A 19,406-nucleotide genomic window follows, 5' to 3' on the forward strand; every position below is an offset into this window, starting at 1 on the left:
AGACAGTCATGGACGGTTGTGAGGATGAAGGCGAGTGTGGTTGGATGGATGGATGGTTGCTAGGGTCGATATGAAAAAGACTGACTGGAAGTGGTTGGATGGATAAAAGGGTTAGGTGGATGGAGGCGCTGAGTGTTAAAGCTGTGAAGGGATTGGAGGGATGTGTCTGTGACTGCTAGATTTGGTGAGTGGACGGACAGATGGATGGATGGATGGATGGATGGATGGATGGATGGATGGATGGATGGACAAATGAGCAGGTGAATGAGTGCATGGTGGTATAGTGGGGTGGGCAAACATTAAGTAGAGTGGGTAAGTGGATGACTACTGAGCAAAGCTATTATATTAGATGGTTATGTGAGAATAAGATATGCCAAGGGTTAGGATTGGGTGGGTGGCAGCCTCTGAGTGGATGACTGAGGCACGATGTGTAGCTAGCTAAATGCATGGGTGATTTGCACAGTAGAGAAATGCAGGATCAGGCTTGGCAGGGAGGTGGGGTTGTGGGTTCCCACCAGCTCTTACCTGGAGGCGGCGATCTCGGCCTTCTGGCGGGCAATGGCTGCTGCCCGCTGCGCGCCCTCGACGCCATGCTCCACCTTCTGGCGTACCTTGTTGCTCTTGAGCGGCAGCACGCGGCGCTTGGTGCCCTTGACCAGCACGTTGTGGCGGTACTTGCCCTCCTCACGGTGGCCGTCTGGCAGCGTGGTGCGGCCGTAGCCATGGCGCAGGTTGTCCAGCCACTCTCCCTCGTAGCGCAAGCCACTAGAGCGCTCACTCACGCCAAAGCCTGAGCGCCTGTCGTTCTTCCACTCGCCCATGTAGGTCTCCGTGGTGGTGGCGTCGATGTCGGCTTCGAAGGGCGCAGCCGTGTCGTCGGCGCCCTCGGCCCCCTCGGCCAGGCTGCCGGTGGACGCTGCATCGCTGGCGCCCGAGCTCAGCTCGCTCTTGAGGAAGCTCAAGCGGCTGCGCTGGCTGCCCAACGACGTGCGCGACTCTGAGCGTCGCAGCCGACCCAGTAGTGTGCCACGTGTGAACAGCCCCGGGGGACGCGCAGCCTCTGCGGTGGCTAGCAGGCTGAGCGCGAAGCCACCTCGCGGTACCGGGGGCGAGGGCAGCACGGGCCCATCTGCCGCCGGCGAGTCCGGAGCCACCGTGCCATTGCTGTGCTCACTGCGCAGTGAGGACAGCGACGTGCGCAGCGGGGAGCGCACCACCACTGCCATCCCATAGGGCACACTTTGGCGCACGCCGTAGCCATGCCGCATACCGTTGGTGAACTGGCCTTGGTAAGTCCCTGCGGGGCGAAGACAAGTGTGTCGGTTAGACGGCAGGGGCTCGATAGCTCGCCCCACCCACGCCCCCGACATTGACAAGACAGGCCCAGAGACAGCAGAGGCCATTGCAGGAACAAGGAGTACATGCTCCTATGCCTACCTGGAGGGTGGCCTCAGTAAGATAAAGGTAGGGACCCTAACATGCTGTGACCTGGTTGTCTATGGGAGGGACAAGTAAGCCGTTGTGTGTACCTGGAGACTGACCTCAGTAAGCTACAGGCAGGGCCAAATGTGGGCAAGACAGGAGGGCACCATGACAGGACTGGGCCGTCAGAGGAACAGAGTGTGTGCTGTTGTGTCTACCAGAGAATACGAGTATGCCAGACATGCGAGTGGGCAAGCCAGAGGGGGGGTGTGGCAATCAACACTGGTGGGTGATGCTGAGTCGGAGAGTAAGTGTGAAGCCGCGCGATTGATTGGTCCAGGTCCCGGTACTCGGGGATGTTAAAGGAAGATGCCAATCCAGGAACGAACATACAAGAGCAATTTGTGGAATGATATAAACTCTTGCACTATGGGAACATGCCGAGGTCACAGGTATGCAACAGGGTGTGGGGTGTGTGAGTCACTGTGTTACAGTGTAGCTATCCAAGTGTGAACTCTACTTGGATGAGTGCCCAGATTTTGGATTACAAGGACGAGCGGCAGCTCTGTGCAGCACAGATTTTGGATTACACGGACGAGGAGCGGCAGCTCTGTGTAGCACAGATTTTGGATTACACGGACGAGGAGCGGCAGCTCTGTGCAGCACAGATTTTGGATTACACGGACGAGGAGCGGCAGCTCTGTGTAGCACAGATTTTGGATTACACGGACGAGGAGCGGCAGCTCTGTGTAGCACTGTGGTTGGTGCGGATTGGTGCAAGGCAGGGTGCACGCAGCATCTGAGGGCTTGTGAGAAACGCACAATGGAGGTAACTCCAGCCTGTGGGTTCAGCCCTGGGTGGGAATTGCAAGGAAAGGCAGGACTGAGTGGTCACGCAAGACCGTGTGGGGTCCGAAGAGGAAAAGGGGTGTGAACAGGCAAGACCCCATTGTTACACGGAGTGAATGCATGGCTATCCTATTGTCCAAGGTGATGTGACTAGTGAGGGCCATGAACAGATAAGACAGCAAGTTTTCAGAGCAGTGTGAATGTTGAGAAGCGTGCGTGCGTGTGCGTGTGTGTTTGCGTGTAAGAGCCTTGTGTGTAGGCGTGTATCTTTGACTACATGCTATCACAGGTGCGATGGTCAGTGTGCACAACACAGGAAGCCAAGTGCCCATGGTCCCATGGAAGTGACATTATGAATGTGCATGGAGTTCCAAGTGTGCAAGGCCACCTGAGCACTGCAGCACGAGGCCAGGGCACTTGAAACAGTGAGTGTGTGGCTTGTGGGCATCAGTCAAGCTGATACCATGGAAAACCGAATGCACAAATTGGTGATATGTACGGGAGCTGCCAGCAGCCAAGGGCCCATGTGGGCACAAGCAGTCCAGCCCGTGGGAATGGGTGTATGTCGGCAGGCCACCCAAGTCTTGTACAAGTGGAGAGGCCTATAGATTCCAAGGACTGACTCCACCCTTGCTGTGTGACCGTCGGCATCTAACCTGACCTCCCTGTGTCTCAGCTTTCCTCTCTGTCAGAAAGAGAAAGCAGTCACCTCTGAATTCACAGGGTTTCAGGCTTAAGGAGTCTCTGACTCTGGAAAACTGGAAGAAAAGATCCGTGCTTGATGCGGTGGTTTGAGACAGCCATGTCAGTATGTAAGGTCGCCAGAGCTCTGTGAAGAAGCTGGTGCGAAGCTACTCCCATCCTACCCACAGGGCTCCACCCCACAATGGTTCCATGTCAATGATATCATCTAGTGCTTTATAACCATGGTGCGTGTCCTGCTGACCTCCAATAATATTCCTGGCCCCAGTTCCAGATGTCAGTCTGGAGACAGATGTCCTCTAGATCACACACACCACACACACACACACACACACACACACACACACACACACACACACCTTCTTAGTCTTTCCTACAGTAGCACTGAAAGTCAGTCCTCTGCCACTACCTCTTGAGCTGTCATGCAAACAAGTACTGTGACATCAATGTCCACAGCCCTGAAGTGGCCAGTCCGAGCCTTTTCTGCATCTTGAGAGTCCCTCACATATGTGTAGTAAAGGCTTGGTCTCCAGAGTGGCTCTATTCACAGGAGGACCCTTTAAGAGGCAGGGCCTAGTCAGAGGTCATGGGGGTATGTCCTTCCTTCTCTTACTTCTTGAAGTGAGCAGCCGTACTCTCCTCCCATGATCATCGCGTCACAATATAGACCTGACAGCAAAAAGGCCACCCAGACCATGGACAAGATCATCCCCAAACCAGAACCTTTAAAACATGACAAGAAAGGAAAGAAGGACACTCCCCTGTGATCTAAAAGCCTGCTAGGCCCCGCCTCTTGAAGGCTCCATTACCAAAGTTGATGACTTTCATTTGAATAGATCAATAAAACAGGAAAATTCCGGAAACAAACAACGGCACCCAGTAGTGATTTTGGAAATTCCCACCAGGGAACATGCAAGTGGATCTAGATCGGCCCCTTCAACATCCTTGCTTGGACTGGGTGGTTAGAGTCGCTGTTCACCATCCTGGGCCAGCAACTGGCTAGCAAATCAGAGGGCTCCTGTCCAAATACGCAGACAGATCGCCCCATTCTGCCCCTTCTCATGCCAAGGAGTGAAGCTGAAGCCCTAGTGGCCACTCAATGCCCCCCAATTCCATCCCCACCACTTCTCTGTCCTCACCTCCTCCCTGCACTCCAGGCTTAGAGGCCTCTCGGGTGTTCCCGCCCTCACCAGCAGCGGTCCTCCTCAGGCCCGGCTTGTGTGCCCTTCCCTCTGACCAGAACATTCTTCCCTCAGGTACCCACATGGTCCACTCCCCTGCTGTCTTCAAGCCCTCAGGCCTGTCATCAGTCCTGACTCTCCACACCAGGTTTCTATCCCTGTCTTGCCTCAGTCCTCATGTAGCATAGATAAACAATAGGCAATCCTGCGTGCACTGCCCTCACGGGCAGGAAACTCAATAAGGGCAAGCATTCCAGTCTATCCTGTTTATTGTGGAGTCCGCAGTGCCCAGAAGAATGAGGACTAGGGACTCGATGCAAATATTTTGCAGGACTGAATGGAATGTGTCCATCCTACAACTTTTATTTTCTTTTTGCTTTAGCTGTGAAAATGCCTGGAGAAACGTTAAGGCTCGGCAAGGATGAAAGACACAAAGATGAGACAGCTCATAGGTCACCACAACCCCGTACCTAGCTACACTCCTTCCGTTTCTCCAAAGAGAATGGGGGCAATGGGAAGCAGGGAAAGGAGTGTGACCAGGGCAGAGAAATGGGGGCAGAGAGGATATCTAATCTCCAGGTTGGAGAAGTTTGTGAAATTGAATCCAGCAACCTACCTGTAGCTAAAATTTGGCCTGAGATGGGCTGACAGGGTCCCTTTAAGCCCAAGAAAATCTGAGACTGCAACAGAGAACCGCTCTTGGCCACCAGTTGGGAATGAAACAGTATGGCTATATTAGGAAACTTACAGGCATGTAGCAAGAGTCACCAACACCCAGGGGAGATTGATAGTGACAGGGCCCTGGGGAGAGAGAGACAGCTATGGAAAGGCCGTCTCTCGGTGTGTCTAAGACAGGGCGGTCCTCCCTGGGGACAGAAGGCCCACGTCTGCAGCGAGAAGCTTCCCAGCAATTACGTGGCTGAAAGCGCAGTAGGCAGGGGTGCCCCCTCTGCTGCATAGCCTTTCTTATCAGGCATTGCATTGCTCTAGTGGCCCCCAAGGTCCCCGGCAGCTACACAGCCGACACCGTCACCTCAGTTTGCCCTGTTCTCTAGTCACCTTCCTTCCTAACTTAGAACCTTTGCATGTCCTTCTCTTTATTTTTCTTTTGGTTTTGTTGTTGTTATCACTGTTTGCTACAGGGTCTTATTATACAGACCAGGTTGGCCTTGAACTCACAGAGATCCACCTCACAAGTGCTGAGATTAAAGGCATGTGCACCATGCCCAGCAATTTTGGGGGGTTTTGTTTATATTTTATGCATATGAGTTTATTGCCTGCACGTTTGCCTGTGCAGCATGTGCATGCTATGCCCACAGAGGCCACAAGAGGGCATCAAATCCCCATGTGGCTGCAGTCACAGAGAGTGTTGAGTCACTGTGTGGGTACTAAGAATCAAACACTAGTCTTCTCGAGAAGAAGCCAGTGCGCTTAATCGCTGAGCCAGATGTCCAGCCTCCTTTTGTTTTTTTGAGACAGGTTCTTCTACTGTAGCCTAAGGTGGCTTGGAGCTCACTGTACAGCCCAGACTAGCTCCTGGCAATCCTCCTGCCTCAGTCTCCAAATTGCTGAGTTTACAGACATAAGCTACCTGTCCCCAGGTTATTCGCTCTTTCTTGACCTTCTTGTTTTCTCCCTCTCCCTTGGCCATCTTTGACATTTCAAACTTGAGCTTGCACGCGAAATCATCCAGGGAAAGTTCTGGAACCCCTTCCTCAAGTGCTGCCCAAGACAGCCTCAGCACCCTTTTAACTCTTTCCCCGAGTGCTGTGTATAATCCTGGTGATTGGTTCCCTGTAAGCCTTCCCTTCCCTGCAGGACTTCAGCTTCCAGGCAGAAAGGAGTAGTGTCTAGCTCATTCCCACGACATTCCTAACATCCTGCACAGTTCCCAAGGCCAAAGAAGCCATTGGCAAACATCTGGTGCACGACTGTTTTCCTGACCATACTGTTAGATTGGTCTGGGAACAGTATTCACTTCTTTCTCAACCTGTGATGAAAGAGGCACTAAAAGCAGGTGGCATTGAGCTCTAGATCCAGCAGTACAAACCCTGGGAATGAGGCCTATCTGGGATACAGTCACAGCATGACCGCGGCACATGCCTCCCTCACACCATGACCGCGGCACATGCCTTCCGGAAGATGGAGCCTGCACACGTCCTTTCCCGGCAGTTGCTCTTCTCATTTGGTGTGGAATATATGGATTCCAGCCTTAACCTCTCCTCGAGGGTTCTAAAACCCACGTTAGTTGTTTAAGCCTGCAGAGAGCCTCATTCGTTACTGTCTATAAAGTGAAGTGATGAGACTTGCTTCATCGACTGCCCCTAAGTATTTGCTACAGGCCACGCACTCATCACTCTAGGTGCCAGAGATACAGCAGTGACTGAAATGACTACAAGAGTGTGCACTTCAGTGTCGGGGACGGACCATATACTTTGTGGCCTTGGATTCCCTCTCTCTCTCTCTCTCTTTCTCTCTCTCTCTGTCTGTCTCTCACTCTCTCTCTCTCACACACACACACACTCTCATACACACACTCTCACACACACTCTCTGTCACACACACACACACGCACACACATGCACACACACACACACACACACACACACACACACACACACACACACACACACGGCAGACACAGCAGCGGTCCAGAGGAGAGGTGAGAGTCAGAGTCTAGAATGGGAGGCAGTTGACTGACTATTGAGGAGGCATGTGGGAGGCAGGTGGCAGAGCTGGCACACAGAGCATGCTCTGTAGGGCTAGTGGACAGAAAGTGTCCCTTGAAGGCTAGCTCCTTTGCCCCCTATGCTGGGAATGGAACCCATGTCGTGTGTTGCTGGCCACATGCTCGAGCACTGAACTACCCCTACCCGCCAAAGGCCAGCTTTTTGGCAGGTCAGAGTCTTTGCTCAGAAATGCTGGCCCAGGAAGGATTAACTGTAAAGATGAGCCGGAGCCAGGAAGGACAGAGAGAACCCGGGAAGAGATGGAGGCCAGCTCCGGTGCTCTGCCTCCCCGTGGTCTCCCATATGAGAGCCTGCTTGTGCTCGCTGTGGTCTCCCATATGAGAGCCTGCTCGTGCTGCATTCCCAGCGGCAGGTCTCTGCACCCACTGTCCCCTCTGCCAGACACAGCCCGGCTTCTTTGTCTGTCCCTCTTCTCCTTCTGCACAAACGACTCTCCGGGACCCTCTCCAGTCACTGGACCGGCCCGTGTCCTTCCACTCTCCCTTTAAGTTGCTTCTCACTCTGTAACACGGCCGCTGTTGAGCTCAGGACCCATATTCTTACAGGCAAGGCCACGCCTGCATCCCCACATACATGCCCAGCACACAACACGATGACTACATACAAAAGACACATGGCAGACACCGCCAAACAAATTGAAGGGCACGTGGCCTTAGATGAAATTCTGAGTCTCTCTTATCAAGAAGGTAGAGGTGACAGATCGTCTCAGTGCTCCTGTGAGCCTTACACAGGTCACTGTAGAGACTTCTGCTTCTCCCCCAATGTGGGCCACCCTAACTCTGTAGAAAATACATGAGCTGAATCTGAAGTGTCCCTGCAGGCTTGTGTTTTGGGCACTTGGTCCCCAGACTGTAGTGCTGCTGGAAAGTGGGGAGCCTTTAGGATGCGGGTAGGACACAGTTGGCAGACGTATGTCACCAGAGACACAGGGTTTGGGGTTTATACCAGGTCCCCTAGTTCCTACTCTCTGCTTCATGGCCCACTGAGAGGTGAGGAGTCTCTGCCACTCAGAACTCCATCATGCCTTGTCCACAATGATGGGTGGAACCTTCTGCCTCCATGAGCCAAGTAAACCTTCAATCCTTAAGCTGTCTCTTGGGTAACTGCGAGATAAAAGGACTGAAACAGAAGGATCCCTCAGAGGTGACAGGTCCCGCTAACACCAGGACAGTTCCAAGCAAGCCGAGAGGGCTGCTGACCCTAACTCCGGGTGACAAGGGCACTGAGTTGATATGCTTGCGAGCCAACTCTTGAGGAAAAACAAACAAACTTTGATTTGCACCATTCACCAGTTTCTGAGGTGTAAATACTCCTTCCTTGGCTGGTCAACCTACCCAGGGCTGAACACTTACTTGAAAAAATGTCCTAAAACCATGCATGCCCACTGCCCCTTCCAAGCCAGTAAAAACTGGCTCAGTGCTCGTATTTAAGATGGTTCTCGGGTACATGGTTCCTTATGTCACCCACACAACCACAGACAACCTGGTGGCCATGAGAATCTCTACAAGTCATGACTGGAATAAAACTTGGAGGGCAGATCGCCTTGTCTAAGGCAGCCACCTCTGTCCCATCCCGTGTTCGCCACCAGCGTTGATCATCAGCCGTGATGCTGATACTAAACAGGGCCTCACTGTATCCCTTGCCACATCTGGTTGTCACCAGTAAGTTAGTGTTGTATGGAATCAACCCACCTTTAAGAAGTGTGGCCATTGGGCATAATGGTGCACACCTTTAGTCCTAGCACCCTGGAAGCAGAGGCAGACAGAAATCTGTGTTCGAGGCCAGTCTGGTCTACAGAGTAAGTTCCAGGATAGCAAGGGCTACACAGAGAAACCCTGTCTCAAAAAAATGTGTGTGGGGTCATGGTCTCCTTGCAAAAGGGTAATCTCAAAAAGGTTCTTACACGCCTTTAATCCCAGCATTCGGGAGGCAGAGGCAGGCGGATCTCTGTGAGTTCGAGACCAGCCTGGTTTACAGAGCGGGTTCCAGGACAGCCTCCAAAACAATACAGAGAAAAACCAAAACCAGAACAAAAAACAAAAACAAAAACAAAAAGCCCAAGGCCGTACACCAGACAGTAGCTCAGCTGAGACTTGAAAAACTTATTTTCAACTTAGCTTGCTTCTGTACTGTGGGTTTTGGGAAGCTGGGTGACACAGAATTGGAAGAAACAAGGAGGGAACATTTGGGGGCCTTGTTGTGAAACCTCCCCCATCCATCCTCAGAAAGGGATAAGAGACTCCCATTTCTACCATGTGCACCAGGGCTTTCTCTCTTCAGAGTCCCCGACATGCTCTCCATCTCTGGTGCTCAGAGTCCCTGCCACGCTGTTGTCTGTCTGTCTGTCCATAGCATTAATACCTTTTCTAATAAGCTCCTTTCTCCCCACTGACTTATCTCAGTGTCCCTCCTGACCACATCCCTCTATCCCAAACCCTCTAGGCCCCAGCGGGCAGTGCTGCCTTAGGTTTGGGAGTTTGACCCGTGGAGGTGGGTTGCTTGAGACAGGCCTTGCTTCTGCCCCCGCCCCCACCTGCTTCCTTCCCACTCCCAATCCTTGATTGGCCAAGATGTGAACGAGTCACCCGGCAAACATCCACTTCCACCAGTCAGGTCACTCCAGCCGTCATGCCATCTCCGCCATGACAGACTATTCCCTCTCAAACTGTGAGTCTCCCCCACACACACACACACAAACCCTCTCCTACCTTAAGTTGCTACCATCAGGTGTTTTACTGTGGTGAGAGAAAAGTAACTCATACACTCCCTGATGTCATTTTGTACTGTCGAGATGTCTCACCATATCTACACAGACATGCTGCAGAGGGAACACGTAACTCATTGCAAAATATCCAGACAAATGAGCAACATGGACAGACTCTGCTGTCCTCCCAGGCAACGCGGCTGTCAACAACACAGGTCTTTCCTAGCCATTTGCTACACACAGTGTCTGCCAATGACAGGTGGAGCAAAAGGCTTGCAGTTCACCACAGGGCCACTGCTCCTGTCCCTGAGAATGGACAGAGTAGGGTAGGCACTCAATAAATGCTTGCCGGATGGCTTTTGGGCACTTAGCGTGCCTTTGATTCCTTTCCATGTGAGTGTAGGTGGTCGACGTGGACCTCTGTATACTGTGCCCCACTCCATAGTCCCTTGCTGGGCTTCTGGCAAGCATGGTGCTTTCCCCATAACAGCCCTGAGGCCCTGCTCTCTGCCTCACCTACAAGGCTGGCACCACAGTCCCTTCCATGGTTTTCAAATGCCACCATCCATCAAAGGCCCACAGCCTCTGGTTTCCTGGGATCACCAACAGACAGCCCGGAGTAGAAAAGTTGGCAGCATTTGTGACGGCTCCCAGGAGCAGGGTCAGGTTGCAGCCATAGATGCCAAGTTGCCTTTGCCTTCAGGGCTCTGCCACCCCCACATGCAGGGCTGCTGCCCCGGATGACACCCTACAGCTCACACAAGAAGCTAAGGATTAACTGGGCAACACTGGCTGGGTGCTGACAGCCCAGGGCCTGTGGTCTGGGTGGAAGCCCCTTGGCCAGGCCTGGGTCAGCTCCACACACTAAGGGTTGCCAACAACACTGAGGACTGTAGACTAGAGATGACTGGGAATGCAGGGGGTCCCAGGGAGAGGCTCTGGGTTCAGAGACAGCCCACTGCTGTCAGCCCATGAGAATGTTTGTTTAACAGGCATCTGTCGCCCATGTGCAAGGCACTCAACCCTAGACCCTCACCTGACTCATGGCCATTTCTCCATGGTTTCCACAAATCCTGGAAAATTACCACTGCCTCTCTCTCACTTCCCCCAGTCACTACAACATCAGAAACCTACCTGCCCTCCCTTCACAGCCCCAAGTCTTTCCACCTTGGCGATGGTGGTTCACGCCCCTCTCCTGGTCACCTATTCCATTACTACTGCATTAAACTCAATAAAGGGTCTCCATACTGCCCCGGTCCCAGATGGCCTTCTGCTAAAGGCATCCCATGAAACCAAATCAAATCCTGTCACTCTTCAGCTTTGGGAGACCGGGAAGAAAGCTCCGTGGGTAAAGCTGCTTCCTGCCAAAGCTGATGACCTGAGTCCAATGGCTGGGACCCACACAACAGAAGAGAAGTGACCCCACAGCTCTGTCCTCTGACCCCACACATGCACACCCTCAAAAATAAACATGTAAAATGAACTAAGAAAAAGATTTGCTTATTTTTATGCTGACCGTGGAAGCGTGGCCACTGAACAACTCACCACCTGCCACTTTCATTGTCCCCATTTTCCTAAGACTAAAAGCCAAATTCTTACAATGGCCCACATAACCCTGCACAAAGTGCCCCCTCACCGTGGCTTTCTTGACAGGGACATTGTACAAACACCATGTCCTTCTATGTATATCCCATCAAGGGAGCCCACTGCTTGTCCACCCTGCCACTGGGAGAAGTTACACCTAGTTGCTTGGTGAAGACGGGTCTATAAGGATTCACCTTAACTGAAAATAAACAGTAGGGATACAGGGCCTTCCAAACAGCATTTCCTGCAGCTGCATACACCTCAGACCTGTTCAAGTCCCTTGATCCACTCATGCGTCTCCCAAAGTGGCCAGCCAGCATGGGCTCAAGCTCCCTTAGGTACGAGGTGCTCATCACTGCTGACAGGGAGAGCTCAGGAGGTGCCAGTGCTCCTGGATGGCTTTGTGACTTGCTCTCCACCCACACCTGGGCCCTCAGCAAAAGTCCCTTGTATAGGAAATAGGAGCCACACAGGCGGGTGGGAGGCCAGACCGCACTGTCTTCCTACTCTGTGACCCTGGCGAGGAGAGGGGTAGGAGGGAACAAGGATCGCCCTCTGGCCTATGGTAGGAGGCACCCTACCCCCTTTTCCCCACACTTTCATCGGGAGCCCTCAGAAAAATGAGACTGGACATTCCTTACAAGGGTGCGGCCCAGCAGAGCCGGCCTGGGGAACAGCTGCTAAGGGCACAGAATTAGCAACCCCTAGAAACCAGCAAGCTGAGTGAATCCCCAAGGCCTGCCTTGGACAGGGCACATCAGCTGAGACAGATCGGATACACGAGTCACGGAAGCAAGGCACAGAGAGGAAAGATTGCGTCCGCTTTCTCATCTCCTTGAGGGGGCTCTCCCTCCATGGAGGACCCAGATAATACCAAGAAGCTGCCCAGACAGCAACTTATCCCACTGTCACACTGATCCTTGGCTGTGAGCTGCGACATGAGAGTCTCGAGATGAGGTTAAATTATGCTGATTCTACATTCGAAACGGATCACGCCTGATTAGTTCCCCGTCTACACGGGCAGGTCACAGGGCAGAACTGAGCCAATCATCATCTTAGCTTATTAAGTCTCCAAAGTGAAAGGCATGGTTTTTGTGTTCAAAAACATTGTCCCAAAGGCAAGAACAGCCATGATCCAAGCTGTCTGCATTAATCCTCGCTAAGGGATATGGAGGGCAGCGCAAGAAGAAGAAGGTATATTCTGGCATTTTCCTATGTGCTGGGCATTACACTAAGGGCTCCACACTTATGATCTCGTTTCATTGATTCAATCATTTGTTCAGAGAAATGTTAACACTCATGGAGGGAAAAGAGAAATGGAAGACTAGAGAAGCTGCTTGGTGTCCACACAGCTAGTAAGTGGCATAGTTGAGTACGAACATCCATCTAGACATACTAAGTTCTCTGCCCCCAGTGTCCAAGCACCATGTGTCTTCTTCAGATTCTCTTAGAATTTCTGCACTTCCTTTTCAATAACAATCAAGACGTTTTACAATTAAAGGCACTACTTGTAAATCTGTAAAGCAAAAATTCCACTAGAATTGAGAAATTTGTTGAACAAGGTAAGAGGATTCAAGGTCAACATGAAATAATTATATCTGGGCTGGAGAGCTAGTTCAGCAGGTAAGAGCTGTTCTCCCAGAGTTCAGTTCCCACGTCAGACGGCTCACAGTCGGCTGTAACTCCAACTCTAAAGCACCCAGCGCCTCGGCCTCTTCGGGAACTTGTGCTCGCTTGCACATACCACACACACTAACATTATAGGGTAGGTGTGTACCTGTACATAACTAACAAAAAATCTTTTAGAAAGTAATTCTGTTTCCATAAACCAGCATTGAATGGTCGGAAAAAATAAAATTTAAGGTGCCATTTACAGTACCCTCCCTCCAAAAAGAAGAAAGAGAAGAAATACAGAGCCAGCAAGAGGGCTCGGTGGCTTTGGACACTTTCCATGAAGTCTGAAAATCTATGTTCAATACTTGAGGCCCACATGTAGAAGGAGAGAATTGACTCCAAGTTGTACCCCCAAATGTACATGGTGACATGTGCTTGCCCCCCTCGGTGAATTAAAAAATGCAATGACCACTTTTTGTGAATCCATAGGCTCAACATTTTCTAAAAATGTAGGCACAGGAAAGTACAAAGTATTGCTGAGTGAAATTGAATAATGGAGGCATATACCATGTCAATGGACTAGAAAACTCGATGTTACTGGAATGTCTGTTTTCTCCAGTTGACCTGTAGATCTAATGCATTTGCAATCAATGCCCAGCTGCCTTTTGTTTAAAGAGACTGACAGGCTGGTTTTATGATGAATGTGGAAATAGCAGTGACCTAAAACAGCAGAGTATTGAATAGGAAGGGCAAAGTTGAGAGATTTACTGTAATATTGAGGCTACTACTCTCTGTGTGCAGCACACATACCTGTGATCCCAGCATTTTGGAAGCTAATAGCCTGGGCTACATATTGAGTTCTCAAACAGCTGAAGCTACATGATGAGACCCTATCCTCAAAGAAAAAAAATGTTATAAATCTACCATACAGAACAGCCTCTAAAGCCACAGAGAAACCCTGTTTCAAAAAAAAAAACAAAACAAACAAAAGCTACCATAACAAAAGCAGGTTAGCATTGTTAGAAATATAGACAAATAACAATAGAGAAATGTTCCTTTGAGACACAAATGGATAAATAAAGATGTTAAGTTCCTTTCAAGCTCAACTCTGGCAGAACACGTGCTCCAGGCTCAGAAAATGTGACTTCCCGTCCTGCTCAGTCCTCTGCTCTGACAGATTCATTGAGTTTGCAGGTTCGGAATCCATGGGACTAAATGAGTTTAAGTCACTAACTTTGAGCAAGGAAAAGAGGCTAGGTCAATAAGAGCAAACTGGGTTCCACGTTCAGCAGCTAGGACTCAGGATTCAGTTGTCAAAGACATACATGACAGTGTCATCTTTTCAGAGTGCGGCAATAATAGTAAGAGCACATGACAAACTGTCCTGAGAGCTTTACATTAGCCAGAGCATCACCAGATTCCCCAACGAGGTAAAATAAGAAAGCAGCCGACATGCCACAGAGAAAGGGAAACTATCTGGAGTGTTGGTTTCTGTTCTCCATTTTTGTTGCTGTGCAAACAGGTAGAGAATTGCAAGGTAAAATACATGTCTGACTGTGGTGTTGCAATGGCACAGGGTAGCGAGATGCCTGCAACCCTGAATGATGCTCACGAGGCTCAGCACAGAGCCTGGTGCACAGTGATGCCTAGTAAGGGGAGCCCACAGTCATTCCTGCAGTCAAGGTGAACCTCACAAGCATTTGACCTTGCAGGTCCATAGGGAGCCTAACTTAAAGGTCTACTGTGAACATTTGGAAATCAGTAGGTGATTCTGAAGAGCTCTAGGAAGATGCTTCCTTTGGCAAAGTACTTGCTGGGTAAGCACAAGACGCTGATTTTGGATCTCCAACACATAAAAAGCCAGGCGTGGAGCATAGCCTGTAACCCTGGCTAGTCTTGCCAAAGTGTGAGCTCTGAGTTCAGGTACAGACTGCCTCAAATAGCAAGACAGACAGTGACAGAGGAAGATACTCACCACCAGCCTATGGCCTCCATAAGTGTACATACACATGCATGTGCGCACGTACGCACACACACACACACACAGACTTTGAAGGACTTGAGGATGGTTAAGCCTCACGGACAGTTTCACTGGGTTTAGAATCCCCCAGGAGAATTAAGCTCACCTCTAGGTGTGTGTCTGTCTGTCAAAGCATTTCCAGAGGGTTAACGCATTAGGGGCAGTCCACCCTGAATGTTTGTGGCACCTTCCCATAGGCTGAGGGCATTGGGGATAAAAGAAGAAAGGAGAAATCCAGAGGGTACTGAAGCTGTTTTTCTCTGCTTCCTGGCCTGTGATGTGGTGAGCAGCCTTTCAGTCACATGTTCCCATCAGTGTGAACTCGGTCACAGCTTCCTGCCATGATGGACTGAACCCCTCTGAAACTGTGCACCAAAGCCAACCACTTTTCTCCCTAAACTGCATCTGTTAGATACTGTAGTCACCAAGACATGAAATGGGTAGCACAGGGCTCACATTTGCATGGCGTCCACCAGTTAGTGGTGCTGTCTATTTTGTGTCACTGTCTGTCATAGCTATTAAAATGCTTTTGAATGACGCTTCATTCTTTAAAGTAAATTGCATTTCATTTACTTATTTACTTTATGTGTATGCCACAGCCTGTGAACGGAGGACAGAGGACAACTTGAGCACCTTTACCCCCTTCCTTAATCATACTGGCCCAGAATATCCCATTCTTACTTGCTGTGATCAAGCCTCATCTCTACTTCTCATTAACCAGAGGTCCTGGACCTTTATCAGTTTCCTCATCTACAAAATGGGGTAATATCAACACTTCCCATAAAGTAACATGGTCATTCAAGTGCCCAGGACAGTACTTGGCACATGGTAAGCACTGCAAAATTGTTAACTATTATTGTCAGTTTTATGGAAAACAATGAACCTTGGGCCCATCTTTCCACTACATACTTTGCTTATTTGAGACAGGACCTCATGTAGCCCAGACTGGTTAGAGGCCAGGATAACCTTGAACTCCTGATCCTCCTGAGTCTGGCATTGCAGACATGAATCTGGCTCTATTGCACATTTTAATTACTGAATTTATTTGTATATGAGATTACTTTCAGAATCTGACGATTATCTGAGAAAACCTCTCCCAGGAAAAGTATAGGTTGTCAGTTCAAGGGTATACACACCCTCCCAGTGCAGGGTATTTACAGACCTCTGAGGCCAAGGCAGTGGTCCCAGATCAAGAGTTTCAGAAGGCAAGGATCATAGCCCAGTGAGCGCCTTTCATCTGTAATCAGCACTTGGGAGGCTGAGGGCTTCAGAGTGAGACTCTGTCTCCAAAACAGAGACAGGGAAGGGATGGAGAAGGGAGAGGAGGAGGGGGGGGAGGAAGAAAAGAAGGAGGAAAATGAGGAAGGGGAAGAAGAGGAGGAAGAGGAGGGAAAAGAAAAGGGAGAGCCAGGGTTACAAACAGTCCTTCAAAGACTAGAGTCCGAGGGTCTCCTGGTGGGGGCAGCCAGGTAGTCAGACAGTGAGTTACTTCTTCAGGGCTGGGGTATATGAACCGGCTTTAAGTCAGCGGCTATTTTTAGCTTCCCTTTATATGGCCAGGGAAGGAATGAGGGCTATAGCTGGGGGAGGGTGCCAAGAGGCTCTAGTCCAGGGGCCTTCCCCACCCCCACCCCTTCCCGTGCCAGAGCTGAAGAACTTAACCTTCCATCGCAGCAAGGCAGGGGAGAGCGGGCAGCTGGGTGGAGGAGGGAAGGCGCTGGGCAAGTTGCTTTAGAACAGGGACTTTCAACACTTTTGGCCATGGCCTGCAGCAACAACTTTTACAACACAACACGGATAAACACAATTTTTTAAAGACACACATGATACAAATATGTGTTTATACACTATGCACATGTATGTGTACATATATAACCTCAGTTAAATTTTTTTCAGGAAATCATGCTTCATCTTGTTCTCAATGAAAGACTCCAATAGTTTCTGTGCTAAACCTACCAGTCTTTCAAGCCAAAAACTGTAGGTCCTGACCCACTAAGTTGATCTGTCTACCAACAAACCCCAAACCATCACCTCCAGTCTGGAAAGCTGAGGTTTCTTGGTTTTAGGCACAGCTAACTGCAAGGCAAGGCAGCTTCTCAATAACCCGGACAAGGTGCAAGCTTCAACTGTCTGTGGAGACTGAGGAGCAAGCTTTGGGCCTCCCGGCATTTACGGACTCTGTCCTTTCAACAGAGTGGTCCAACCCATTCATGAACCTGTGATGGGGCTTAGCTCATCACTTTACTCCAAAAAGTCATCCCCAGTGCTGAAGTCCCAGACTCTTGCTCTAGTCCCTCACCTGGCCGGGCCTAGCACTGGCCACTGTGATAAGTGGCTCCTGTTACATTCCTGGCTCAATCATTCTGTCCTTTGTACACTTCCCAGTAAAGTGCAGTGCTTGCTTTGCAAAATACAATATGTGCCTATTGAATGAATTGATAATCTTTTTTTGGGGGGAGGGGTTTGAGACAGGGTTTCTCTGTATTGTGTTAGAGGTTGTCCTGGAACTTGCTGCATAGACATGCTGGCCTCAAATTCACAGAGATCCACCTGCCTCTGCCTCCTGAGTGCTAGGATTAAAGGCGTGCACCACCAAGACCCAGCTTGAATTGATAATAGCAACGACAACCACCATTTGCTGAATTCTGTCATTTTTCCCGTGTGACATAGATGAGAGTTCTGGCTAGCTGGCTCAGCAGGTAAAGCCACTTGCCTCTGAAACTGAAGTTCACTCTCCAGGTCATACGTCATGGAGAGAAAACCAACTCTCACAAGTTGTCCTCTGACCTCCACACATGCTGTGGTGGTCACATATACCTTGCCACCACCAAATAAATGTAATAATACTATTTTTAAAACATAGGAGTGGCTCATTCATGGGTGAGGAAACTAAGGCTTGGAAAGAATCCATTGAGGCAGGGTCGTAACCTGGGACTTGTCTTGCTCCCACCTGCTCCTAATCTTAGGATCTTATTTGTCTTCATTCCTCTTGGTGCCACCCAGGAGAGGTCAAGGGGCAAGTCCTTAGCAAACCCTCAGGGGACTGATGACAGGTTGATTAAAGACATTTTCCGAAGCAGCAGCCACGTCTAAATTTGGAGGGTTACGCCTTGCGTGCGGCTTGGGAGAGAGAACCTGAAAGGTTTCCCAGGTCCCTGGATGTGGGGCTGTCTCCCTGGGAAGGAGAAGGCAGGGCAAAGCAGAGCCGCTGGCCTTTGGACCACCTGGCCTCAAGAGCTCCAGGACACACCTGGGCTCAAACCCAGGACCCACAAACGAGGGTCACCCAGCCTACGTCTGCAATTCCAACCTGCCTCATCCTCCCAGTTCTTCAGACATGCTGAGCCTGGTCCCACCTCAGGTCCTCTGCATCTCCACTCCCTGCTTGAAGAGCTCTCCTCTCTAGTACTCCCCACCTGCATCTGAGACCACTTCATGCAACCTCTCTCTCTCTCTCTCTCTCTCTCTCTCTCTCTCTCTCTCTCTCTCTCTCTCTCTCATGAGAGAGGAGAGGGTAGTGTGTGTTTCCTGGTTTACCTGTCTCCTTCACTAAACGGGCTTCTGGGGGATCTTGTCTGCTCCCTAATCCAGTCCCTAGCACTAGGTATGGCCCAATGCCAGGTGGTCAGTGCCATTGACTGCAGGAATGAACCAGCTTCCTCCTTTAAGACCTTTGGCAGAGCAGCCCATTATACCCTGTGCTCACCCCACCCCAGCAATATGTAGCCCTGTGTATCACATCCAGATCTCCAAGCCCTTGGAAAGAGAGAAGAGATACAGGAAGGGATATTGGGCACGTGCCGCCATGCACCTTTCGCACAGATGACTGACACTCTATACCCACTCAAGGCCTGTGTCCGTTTTATTGCTGGGAAAACTGGCACCTGCTCTGCCTAGCCTCGGGTGCCTAGTACCATGTGTCCACTGAGTTGAACTACACTGAGTTGAACTACACGGAGTTGGAGGCTTAATGAATGACTCAAGGTCGCCAGAATTTGTCCTCAGTTCAATCCAGTTCCATCCAGTTCCACAGGGCTGTTCTATGAAGCTGGAGGGCCAGAGTTGAAGGCAGCTCCTCACCCAGGCATGCACCCCAAGTTGCTCTCAACATTGTCTCAGCCTGAGCAAACTCCCAGGGCGCTGCTGCTGCTTGGCCCTGCTCCCTTGCTCCACACACGGACTGCCCTTTTCCCTTACCCTGTCACAAGGAAGAATACATCGTAACTAAAATACCCTGCAAGCGGTTTCTCATGCCAAGTGTAATCATCTTCTAAAGTGCCACGCTCTGAGTCACACCCCACAGCAGGGAAGGATCATGGAAATACTCAACAGTGAGCGAGGTAAAGCTGCCTTTGTTGCTCACAGACGGTCTGATGAGCCCTGAACTTGCACCTTTGCCTGGGGGTAGAAGCTGGTTTTGTCTGCTCATCGCCCACATTCTGAGCACCAGTGTCCTGAGTGCTCCGTTATGTGAATGATGTAACTAAGGCTCAGGTAAACTGTGTCCAAGTCACACCCTGCAGGTGAAGTGAGGTATCTTCACTGCCATTTCCCAGTGCTCTTTTGCCTTGGAAAACTCC

General features: G+C 50.5%; 1 protein-coding gene across 1 annotated transcript in view; it reads right to left on the bottom strand.

The window, feature by feature from the left end:
* Jph2 (junctophilin 2) overlaps positions 1 to 19,406 on the bottom strand; it is a 61,477-nt gene that overhangs the window by 36,594 nt on the left and 5,477 nt on the right. The window contains 1 exon segment of the mRNA XM_040732908.1: positions 526 to 1,297. Within this exon segment, the coding sequence (XP_040588842.1) occupies positions 526 to 1,297 (772 nt within the window).

The sequence above is a fragment of the Mesocricetus auratus genome, unplaced genomic scaffold, assembly GCF_017639785.1.
Source record: "Mesocricetus auratus isolate SY011 unplaced genomic scaffold, BCM_Maur_2.0 Super-Scaffold_100028, whole genome shotgun sequence".
Lineage (NCBI taxonomy): Eukaryota > Metazoa > Chordata > Mammalia > Rodentia > Cricetidae > Mesocricetus > Mesocricetus auratus.